At 43.0% G+C, this 12,203-nt stretch overlaps 1 protein-coding gene across 1 annotated transcript in view; it reads left to right on the forward strand.

Moving 5' to 3' along the window:
• Window positions 1-12,203, forward strand: part of LOC128457347 (neural cell adhesion molecule 1) — a 47,814-nt gene that overhangs the window by 813 nt on the left and 34,798 nt on the right. The window contains exons 2-5 of the mRNA XM_053441997.1: window positions 278-428; window positions 6,688-6,809; window positions 7,270-7,363; window positions 9,614-9,781. Coding sequence (XP_053297972.1) covers window positions 278-428; window positions 6,688-6,809; window positions 7,270-7,363; window positions 9,614-9,781 — 535 coding nt within the window. The remainder of the gene's footprint in view (window positions 1-277; window positions 429-6,687; window positions 6,810-7,269; window positions 7,364-9,613; window positions 9,782-12,203) is intronic.

Consider the following 12,203-nt stretch of genomic DNA (forward strand, 5'->3'; position numbering starts at 1 on the left):
ATTACCAGCTCATTGAAAATTGTAACTTCATCCCATCAATCAAAAAAGTGTTTTATTTTTTTTCCATCATCTTCCTTTCCCATCATGTGTGTTTGTCCAAACCAGTAAACCTAATCCCATCACTTCCCCTGGTTCTCCTGCAGGAAAACCAACAAATATAAAAACAAAAACTCATGAACGAGCCGAGGGGAAAGCAGCAGGACTTTGCAATTTATATCTACAAGAATGTGACAGTGAGGATAACTTCCCTTCTCTCCTTCTTCCCTCTTCTCCTCAGAGCCTCGACAGGAACATCGTGGTGCGCACCCACGCCCGGATCTCCTCTCTCACCTTGAAGAACGTGCAGTTCACGTACGCCGGCCAGTATCTGTGCACCGCCAGCAACTCCATCGGGCAGGACAACCAGCACATGCACCTGGAAGTTCGCTGTAAGTCGCCTGACTCGGCACTTTTTCTATTTTTCACAGCCATCAACACAATTTTTTATATTTATCTCCCAATTTCAGAAAGAAAACAAATACGCTTGTTCTGAAATGATTAACGATTCAATGAAGACAAAGAATTAAAGTTGAGATAAAGTAAAGGGGATTCTTCTTTGCAGCAGAGATCTGTTGAGAACTGTCTCTGATCAGATTCTGATGGTTTCTGAGTTCCAGCAGTTGGAGCTGATGGTGTATTGTTCTCCAGACATTTCCTCCATGCACCTGTTTCTGCTTTATTTCCTTAAAAACAGCATTTGACGTCACCTAGCATCACCTTTTTGTTCATTATCAGTTGACTCTACCTGTGGGAAGGTGCACAGAGGAATCAATAGAGGTGATAACACAGAGCTTTACCCTCACGGCCCTTTATTTAAACCACAGCCGTCCTGTCCCCCTGCAATGCATGATGCTATCTCTCTCCCAGCGTATATATCTAATGTGAATACATTGTGTGATACAGAAGATGGTTTTCTGCTGCTTTCACAAAGAGACTGGGACCATTCAGCCTCCAGACGGAGTTCTGCAGCCTTTTTTGCAGCAGCTGAACAAAAGTTTGATTGTTCAAATATCCCATTAAATGTGCTTCTTTGTGCACGTGACCCATCGTTACACTAACATGACGCCATGTGACCTCCACAGAAGACACATTTGTGGTTGCGGGAGCTTTTTCTTCTCGGGGACGTGAAGAGGATTTCAAGATATATGAGAAATAAATGCATCTGGAAATAGTTTGCCTAGAAAACTGAGACGACTGGAATCAAACCTCATTGCAGAGGACTGATATACCGAATGCATTTTCTGATAAAAAAAATGAAGAGAAAGACGAATAGGCCAACGCGGTTGTTTGATCATCGAGAGAACATCTCTCATCTCGTGTGAAATGAAGCGGCGGCAAATAACCGTGCAGCACAAAGGCAGCCACGCGTGTCCCTGTCATCATAAATGTTAAGAGATGTCGTCTGTCACAGGAAACGTGCTCCAGCTGTAAATACTGAAACTATTTGTTCCTCTGGTTCCTTTTTTTTTTCTCTACAAGACGTCGTAACCTTTTCTCACACGGCTCCACCGTCGTAACCTTTAACAGGAAACGACTTTTCATCGGCTACATGTTGAGTTTTATCTCTCGACTCTTTGTTGTAAAGTGCTCATGCGGCGCGATCTAATTCTAAGTAAGTTATAGCGGAGATTAACACATTAAACTGCTGGCAGGGGCTCGGCAACAGCAAATGCCTTCGGGCCCCCCGAGATGAAGGGGGGCCCCCGAGAACAGATGATTAGAATTAGAAGCCCCCCCTAATGAGGCCCCGTGCCACTTGTCTCACTGCCAAAAACTTCATAGTTTCAGAGGTTTGGTTGAAGACTCAAACTTTTAAATGAGTATATGATGGTGGAGAGAGTTTGCACTGATACTTTAATACTTTTAATGCTACTGTTATTTATGTGTATGACTCCTTGTGACTGGAAGCTTTGTTTAAAACCTCACAGCCGGTGCAACAGGCTGCGTGTCAACAGTGTCACAGACGTATTGATTCAGGATTATGAGAATTTGTTCATTTGTGATCAAGCAACAGCTTCAGCTCGTTAATCAACAATTAATTTGAAGACAATTACTGAAAACATATTATAAAAGAGGTCCTTAAATATGAGTATGGTCACAGGAAAGGCTTTCTTACTCTCTGAGATCCCCATTAGCACCAGTATGAGCATGCTCTATTCTTCCTTCGTCCACCACACACACAGTCATACACATTACATAAATTATGAACATTACATAAACACAACAAACAAACAAGGCCACATAAACAAACCAAAACAGCTCATCTCATGAAATGGTTCAAGTTCATACAGAAGAGAAACTAAATATTCTATCTTTTAAAAGATTTTGGGCGTAATTCTTAAAAATCAGGGTTTTTCCTTCACACAGTTAAACAAGGTTATTATATTTCTGCTTTCACATGAACCCATATGTTATCTTTCTCCAGTTTACACAAAGACACCAGTGAGTTGCTGCCCCACAGTTATTTAGAGATAACAAACATATTCAAAATGCTCTTTAATCCTCTTATGAACAATATGCAGCCATATGAAGGGAAACTGTAAACCTGCAGTCACCTGCGTTTCCTGGGGATTAATAAAAGGTGAGAGAGAGAGAGAGAGAGAGAGAGAGAGAGAGAGAGAGAGAGAGAGAGAGAGAGAGAGAGAGAGAGGAGAGAGAGAGAGAGGAGTTTGCTTCCATGGGGACGAAAGTGTCAGCTCCAGCCGAGCCGTGACGTCTCAGGTATGACGTTGGAAAAAGACCCAAGAGAGAGAGAGAGAGGGGGCGAGAGAGAGAGGGGGGGGCGAGAGAGAACATGCATCAAACCCCAGCTGGATGTTATCAGAGGGTATTTCATGTCTCAACAGGACCGAACCATCTCTGATGCCAGTCATGTTGTCTGAAGGTTGCAGGGCGGGAATGTAATAAAGTGTAAATTATACTTTCCACATCTGCTTGACTGCGAGGAGGGCGGCGAGGGTAATTTTTAGCGGCTGTATTATTATTTTTTTCCGCTTCGCTGCCAAGTAACAACCGTCTGCAAGGATTAGGAGGTTAACATGTTTTTCTTTGTTTTGCCAAAATTTCAAATGTAACGGTGATGGCGAGGTTAAATTGCTCGGTGGCGTTCAAATCCATCTTAGGTAAACAGTTTACAGCTGAGTATCAGAAGAGCTTTATTCTCTCCATGGTTCATTTGTGGTGGATGAAAACAGCACTTTAACCTCATGGTTACAGTTTTATTTCAACTCAGATGTGAAAGAGAATTGCATATTTTACCATTAGCTGTCCTGAGGCAATACTAAAAGGCTGTGCCATCGGAATACGCCCAGTACATGAGCCCTGTGCCATGTTCCCAGTTCATCACCTAAACCAACTCGTGTTTTTCGGAGCAGATAAACATGAAGGTGAAGCCAAATCGTACTTGATCTCATTCTGAAATCTGTCGGATGTTAAATTGGTAAAAAAAATTAAAACATAAATCCCAACAAATGCTTAATTGGATTAATATGCTGTGCTCTCGATGTGCCAGCAATTTGCTGAGAGATAGAATCACAATGCAGCAGTGATAGAGTTGTTTGAGGGGCTCGAGTAATCAGCGAGTAATCAGGTAGCTGATTCGCCGTTGCCAAGCAATTATCGATAAGAGGAGGTGCTTTGTCTTGAGCAGGGCTCTCGCTCTCTGTCCTCTATCGCCGCTCGCCCACTCGCAGGAGGAAGACGTTATCTGAGGGTGGAGCTTCCTATCTGCTGCACAGCGTGATCCTATTAGCCGGGCTGAGAGCGCCTGGGTCTGCTGCTGGAGGACTGATACAGGAACGTGTTAATGTCTCCGGCTCTGATCTGTCCAGGTTTTTTGTTTGAGCCAGTCGATTGAAAAGTGTGAGCGAGGAGCAGGCAGGTCGATTCAGGGAGACGCCTCCGTCCTGAGGGCGTCCCACTTACATCCTTCAAACTCACGCTGCATCACAGCAAGTCGCTCATTATAGTTTGCATTTCTATATGTGGTTTTCTCTATATTTGCAGAGGGCAACAGTTTAGCTCTGATTATACCCGTACTTTAAGAAATAGCAGAAAACCATTGATGTGAATAGTGGATATGTTAAAGTCAGAGCTTTTTTATCCAAAAGAAATTCCACTAGAATGATCATTTTATCAGTATCTCCTCCCTGGGGAGGCAGAATCAGGGTACAGGGATTTATTCCTTAATTGGTTATTCCTACATGGCTAATATAAAACTTGATATCCCACTAATATTCCTATTTAAATACAGCCATACACAATCTGATGAATGGAAAAAGCCTTCATTACACCACTTTATCGCTTAATGGATGAATTATATCCAAGTTTTCAAATATTAAAAAAAAGATATGGATCCATTTGAATCTTGTTGTTCAGTTGGTTTGTGCTCAACCAGATTTTTCTCACGTGTCTCAATTGGAAAATTTAAAATAAGGTTAAATTTGGAAAATACCCAAAACAATATGCTGTTTACATGATTCATAAAAAAGTAGGTATATTGTGATGTCCCAGAATGACATTGGAACGTTAGTGTGCAGGTAAACACTGAGTCTTCAGCCTTCAGGTATAAACCAGGTCACAGGGACTTAAGCAGGTCAATGAGGCCCCACAGCAGCACTGATAGGAAGCAGTGAGTGAGCGAGTGGCTCCAGGTGAAGGAGCCTCTTTGGACTCGTCCTCATCATCAATCCATAGCAACCGTGCTCTGCAGAGCTTTCAAGGATCCAGGGTCACGGCAAAAAAAACAACAACAACAACCCGACAGTATCAGAGGCCACAGCGTTTCCCAGCACTCGGGAACAAAAGCCTCCTTCACTGCATCCGTGAGTAGCTGCTCGGTGAAAGGGAAACAACACGGGGAAACAATCACCTCCTGTTTGAGCCTCTCGTGCTTTTCAATGACGAGGCCGACAACTAACGCAAATATAGAACACGAGCAGTGACGTGTGTTTTCATCAAATACCAAAAATAACATTTTCAGTCAAGCCGCATCGGTCACGTTAACATGTCCAACGTTTTTTTTATTTTTAATCAAGATCCGTGAATTATTTCCTGGGAAATTGATGAAAATGTCAAAGGAAGTGGAAAATAAATACCTTGATCCGCCCCCTGTTTGTCTGGCTGCTCTCCAAACTGTAATGGGATCTGTCTCTCTCCCCCCCCCCCCCCCCCTCGCTCTCATCCTTCCACCAAGTTTTCATGTAGAATCCATTTAGTATATTTCTGTGCGGAATCCTGCTGACAAACAAACGGACAGAGAACAAATCACCTCCTTGGCAGAAGCGGTTGCATTTTCTATTGGCGCTGACAGTTTACAGTGTTGTTATTAATGTGGCACACTTGTGATTGTGAGTCGATTAGACTGCCTGTGTGTAATAACGACACTCAGCCCCCGTGAGACACTGAGGTTTTTGTAATTGCTGCAGCATTTCGCAGTAAAACATCACATTTACCTTTCATCAGAAGTAAAACAGGCACAAAGAAAAAAGAAAGAAAGAAGCAATTTAACATCCCATAAAAAAAAACAGCATCGCCTTTAAAACTTAACTGGTACCATAAAATACCTCAGCCCCAAAATAGTACAAACGTGACATGAATACAACCATAGGATTATAATATTCTGTCAAGCTGCAAATTTCCAAAAGGAGAGATTTCCACTGGCAGATCCTGGAGAAGCTGAGAAGAGGAGGTTCCTCTCTCCTGTAATTAAGGAATCAGTGTGGCCTCGCTGCATTCTGGGGATTTCTCATGCAGAAAAGATATGAGTTTTATATTATTGTATTAAAAGGGGTTTGGAACTAACAGAGCCGAGTTGGTGTGAGATTATAAAACCAGCTTTGTACTGGTGAATATTTGACTCCTTTTGAGGAACATAATTCAGTCTCAAACTAAAGCCGAGTGAAGCCTTTACTGGAGATCCGCTAACAAAAGAAACCCTGAAGGTAGAAGTGAACTGGTGCCAGTCACATTGGGACGTCGAGTTCATGCACATCCAAGACGCTTCTTGACTTCTCTATTCAAAAAGTCAGTTTGCAAAGATGACGGCTTTTATTGAAGCCAAATCCAAGTTGTACTATAGTTTATTCAACACAGTGTCAGCACCATGACAGTGTGGGAAAAAAATATACTGTCTAGTAGTCCAGAGATGGAGGAAGTACTCTGACATTTTACTGAAGTACAATCTTTTCTACATTAGTAAATAGAACTCAAACCCTTGAAGAAGAAAAGTGATACTTGGACCAATTCCCCTCTCGTTAACGACTTTTATAAATATCAAAAACAACGTATTATAAACATAAAGTAGTTTGATAGATAATTGTTGATATATTTCATGCAATGACAGTGAAAATTACCTGACGATAAATCCACTAAGTGAATTACAGATATATGATGAATGATCTTAAGTACATAAATCAAATAAATGCACTTTGTTACATCCCATCACTTTTGTATTTCCACAGTCAGGACCCAAATTAGAGGGGAACCCCCTTTAAAAACACTTCAAATAACACATTTTTGTATCTGGTGTCATGGGTTGATTAAACACAGGCCATCTTCTCTCTCTGTTTCCTTTGCTGCTGCAGATGCTCCAAAGATCCTGGGGGGGGTGATGACGTACACGTGGGAGGGGAACGCAGCCAACATCAGCTGTGAGGGTGGAGGCTCACCCCGGAGCCTCGGTCGTCTGGTTCAGAGAGGACCTGCCGCTGCCCAGCGCCAACGCCACCAACATCAAGATCTACAACACGCCGACCGGCAGCAGCCTGGAGGTGGGCACCTCCTGCTGTTTGCAAAAAATAACACACAAGCTTTTAGACAACATCACAGTTCTTGCCTGTAGTTCCATTTTTATACTTACAAAACCAATCTTTAGAGGCAATTACATTTAGAAAACAACAAGGCTTTTCACTTTGGGTTTGAACATTTGTCAGTTTAAAAGGAAACTTCTATTTCTTACTCGTGAATGAAACCTATAAACAAGAAGAAGTGAATGTCAGGAGTAACCAACGAGTCAGATTATAACAGCCTCTTTAAGTGCAGAGTGATGGATCTTTGATGTCAACGGACCCAGGGGATAAAGATCAGTTCCTACAACTGATTTCTCTGCTTCTCTGGAATGACTCACTTGTGATTAGTCGTGATTGAACTGCTCATAAATTACATCCTTCACTCTTTTCCTAATAGTATAATTTTCTTGTTTGATTTGACCCCTCCCCCCTCACCCCTCAGATTACTCCTGATTCCAGTGACTTCGGGAGCTACAACTGCACGGCAGGAAATGCAATGGGCACCGAGCACAAGGAATTCCTTCTGATCCAAGCAGGTTGGTCAAGTGAAACCTCATTCTTATCCATCCAGGCGCTCATCCGGTTCTCGGGTTGCGGAGGTGTAGCCGACCAGGCTCTCCAGCTCTTCTTTGGGATCCCAAGGCGCCACCAGGCCTGTTGGGATATGTAGCCCCTCCCTCCAGGGAGTTCTAGGTCGACCCCCTCCACTGTCCACTAGTTTTGGACGCTTGTATTCCCAATCTCAATCTTTTGTTTGTCACGACTTTAGAGCTTGTGGTCATAGATAAGTGTAAGTATGAGGAGAGAGGTCAGGAACAACGCCTCCCCCCTTTGCTTGGGGCAACAACTCACCCCCAACCTGTGCACTGGACGTCTTAAAATTTAAACTCAATAACTCTGCAACCCCTAAACAATTGAGATATTGAGTTGTGATCAGTTACATTATCAGTATATGATGAAGGAATAACATCCGAACCTCCCTCCACGCTCCCCTGATCCAACCACCCTCGACTAAATGATCGTTCCAAGGTCAAGTTTAATTCCCTGGACGTTTAGAGCTCGGCAGTAAAACCAGGATCAAGGCCCATTAGATGTTATGGATACAATTTTAGAGTCAATTCTTCAGGCAGTCAAAAGGGACAATGTGTGATGTGCTATATGCAGCGGGGGTCGAAAATGATGGGACCACCTTTCCATTCACTTGAAAACACTGACCCTGTCGTCCACCAGGAGGCGCTCCCCCAGCACAGACCAGTTAGGAAGTGTAGGCAAACATCCAAATAGCTGTGGAACTGTCCTGTAAGTCCTAAAGATTGTTTTTTTTGTTAGCTTCATTTGCTATGCTAATTGTTTTGGACCCATTAGAGGAGGCAAGTCACTCAGGACCTTCACTAAATACAGTGCAGTTAAATTAATTGGACTCACAACCTCACAAACATCATCGGCCCTTTGAGGTGTTTTCTTTTTCGGCTTTCTCATTTGCTGCGTCAGTTTGCCAGAGCCGGAAAATACACCCTTTAAATACAGTGGTCTCTCCTTTATAGGTTTATTCTGCACGTTTAATCATCAATGAAGCGTATGGTTAGAAAAATAACTCTTTTGTGTTACATAATAATCGTACACGACCCAGTTTTGATTGCGTGGGAGGAATCGTTATCTGTTGTGTTTGTGTTTGTGGCTCCAGGAAGTTTGCAGACAAATTGATTGGTGATTAGTTTATTCCGTTGCCATTTAGCATAAGAGATAAACATCCAGCGTGGCTCGGTAATGAACGAGCGGTGAGGTTCCGGTGTTCAAGCCCCAGAGGGCCGCACTGTTCATTAACACCCAACAGCCTCATCGTGATCAATGGAACAGACGACACACTATCGCCGTGCGTCGGAATGGAGGTCAGTGAAATCAAAGAGGTTCATCCCCTGGAGAGCAGGAACGTGATCGGTGACTCTATCTCTCTGCAGCTGATGGATTTTTCTGTTAACTCGTTAAGAATCGTGCTTGCGACAAATTCAGTTTATCAGATTTTCTGCAAATTAAAGCGCTGAACAGGTGCCCCCCCCCCCCCGTAGCGTGAATGAGGTACTGCAGTCTCGCTCAGCTCATCTTCAAAGCTGCTGATTCTGAGCAAGAGGTGTTGCATTGACTGCCCCCCCCCCCCCCGATGCTTTTTAATGCACTTCTCCTTCAGCACACTGCAGCACAAACACTGGCAACTACATCTCTGTTTTATTTATGATGGATTAAAGCTTCATTTCAAGGGCTCAAGCACAATAACCACACATTTTCCATTCTGGAATGATGCAATATGTGTCTGAAGAGTCATATCGTGTTTCACAGATAGAATAGATGAGTAAGAATGAGAAGAAAAAGGGGTTTTGACTAAAGTTGTATTTACTCAGGAAGTCTTTTTATAAAAGCACGTTAGATGAATCTGCAGCTCTTAAATGAAAACTCAGATATGCTGACGGCCTCTAGATGTCGGTGATGATAATACGTTTTTTTAAAGTTTAATAGAGAGAAGATATACAGAGATTAACGCCAGGAACAGTAGAGATGTTATTACAGGGAAATATAAGTTAAACACTGGGTTGTTTAAAATGTGAAGAGTTTATGAGCCCTTTGTAAAACTTACATTTATTAAAAAGAATAATGGAGATTTGCCTTTTTACACTAGGAGATAAACGTAGTTCCTACACGGTCACATTTCAAGCCTCTTATTGTATATTTTTGTACTAGTTTCAGCTTTTGAAAAGAAATAACATTGTACGTTTTGTCTTTCTCCGTTGCAGAGGTGCCTTCATCGCCAGAGATCCAGTACGTGGAACCTTTCTCCAGCACAGCGGTGGCCGTGTTCGAGGAGCCCGACTCCACTGGAGGAGTTCCCATCATCAAGTACAAGGTGGAATGGCGTCTGCCCGGCCAGGACTGGACTGGCAGGGAGTATGAAGCCGACGAGGGTGAGTCATATCGGACGCTGCAAGTGAAGAAACCTGAGCTGTAGATCAGAGATTTACAATTATAGCTGGAAAAGAAACGCAGACAAAGCAAAAAGAGGCAGTTTGAATATTTAATAACTACTGTTTATGTCCAGAGGGGAGTAGTAGTACTTGGAAATACATTTACTCTGTGGTGCGGCCTGTCTCTGCACTTATTGCATTTGCTTCCTCTTTGTTGCTGAATTGTGTTGCTTACATGCATTTGTAGGTTGGACCTCTGCCTTCTATTGGTTCTATCAGGTCTTTAGAAGGGTTAATCATTCGAACTGACCAATGGATTAACAGGATATCGCCCTGCAGAGCGACTGATTAACCCGGGGACTGTAAATTAGGGCCTAGTCAATAAGAGGTTGAAGTCTTTAGTGGCCTAAGATGGAGAAAATTGGAAATGCCCCGATTTAGTTCGAAAACCGTGGGGTTGTCTTTTAGTCTGAAAGGACAGAAATAGAGATGATGACTCAGTCACCCACATTCACTTCATGATTGGTTCTGATCTGTAAAAAAAAAAAGCATCATTAACACTTTCCAAAATGTTTCCACCTCATTTTAGGTCTAAGCAAAGAACTCGTTGCTCTTCCTTGTTTGTAAGATTATCTGCAGCCAACAGCAAAACAACAATGTGGTTCCTCTTTGTACAGGCAGGTGCATGTTAGGTTTACATGTGGTTATGTGACGTGTGGTGAAAATTACTTCTGATACGGAGCTAAAATGCTAAAATGATCATTTCATGTAGTCACATTAAGCCACAGGCATTTTCTTAAGGTGGGAGACAAAGTAAAAGAAGTTAAAAACAAAAACTGGATATAAAAACAAACTCCAGAAGAACGAAAGAAGAACGTCTCTATTGAGTCCTCTCGATGAGCGGAACATAACAAAGTGTCTTAACGAGCTCCATCTAGTATCTTTCTTTGTCATTAGAGGCAGAACAGAAGCACCCACTGTGATGCAGAGTGAGGATTCAGTTTTGAATTCGTCACCACTCACCTTGATTTCCCCCGAAAAGTCACAGATTGTTCTTTTAATCAAGTGAAGTGGAAGCGAGGGACGTGGTTAGCGTCTCTGTTGAGGGTCGGTGATTTCTGACCCTCAACAGAGGGTCACAAGCATCAGCCCCCCCCAAGCATCAGCCCCCCCCTCCTCCATTGTTCTGTCTGTTTCCTTTGGACTCCACCTCCCACACGAAGCAAATATGAGCCAGAGCTGCAGAGAAACACACTGGTGCCAGAAACAAGAGTTAATCCCAACATGACAGGGGCTGATGTCAAGAGGGGAGGTGGAACCCAGTGCAGCCTGAATGACAGTCAGCTCAGACACTGACAGGCCCCAGATGATATCCAGCCCCCCCGCCGAGGGTCCGCGGCTCTCACAGATCTGGATGGTTCTCGTCCCGTCTGCCACACGGGACCTGTCCGTCAGCCGGTGACAGTCTGCTCTGTCAGCTCGAGGCCAGAGAGCCGCCTGTCACGAGAAAACAAAACACATGCACCCACACAACAACAAGCGAATGGTGCCACAAATACAGACCGCATCACCTAATACAACATTTTAACATGAAGCAAAGCCTTTTCCCCAAAAAATGGGCATACATGTCCTCCAGGATATTTAAAATAGGGATTTTGATTTGGAAAATCTGGATTATAGAAGAAGATTATTTAGGATGCAGTGGCAGGAATGAACAGGAGAACGTGTTGTGATAAATAACCAGTTAAACGACTGAAATGTTCAAATAGAAAAGTGTTTAGTTCAGCTGCCATCACATGTTTAAACATAGTTCAGCCAGACAGTGAAACCACAGTCGTCCCTATGGGCCCATAACCTGCTCCACTGTATATTTGACTGTATTTACACAGGACCTTTCCAGTCTTATCGACAACACAGACATTGTGAAGGCGCTTCTTTCTATTACACACCATTCATTCACCCTCGTTACTTCAGAAGGCAGATTTGAGGTTTGAGCATCGAACCAGCGACACGTTAGTTCATGGACGACTCTCTCTACCCCCTGAACATTGGCGTTACCCTCTCTGTGCTCATACGTGAAGCTTCAGGTCAAATATCTTTCTTATGCTGGAAATTATACAAAGAAAGAGTAGAAACAGAAAATAAAATAAAAAGATCAGACTAATAGACAAGTGTCCCTTTAATTCTAGAGCAGAAGTGGTGATTGAACAAAGTCATTTGTGATTTGTAAAACCTTAAATAATGACTCTGGTCTCACGCTCTGTTCTTATCTCAAACTGCTTAACGAGATCAGAACCAACAAGGCCCAGTACTCCCAGTACTCCAGTCTGCTCCTTCGATTGTTAATTGATCGGAATCCACACAAGCTCGACGGTTGGTTACTTCTTCGATGACGTGAGCAACACAAACCCAATTTTACCTC

The sequence above is a fragment of the Pleuronectes platessa genome, chromosome 15, assembly GCF_947347685.1.
Source record: "Pleuronectes platessa chromosome 15, fPlePla1.1, whole genome shotgun sequence".
NCBI classification, from domain to species: domain Eukaryota; kingdom Metazoa; phylum Chordata; class Actinopteri; order Pleuronectiformes; family Pleuronectidae; genus Pleuronectes; species Pleuronectes platessa.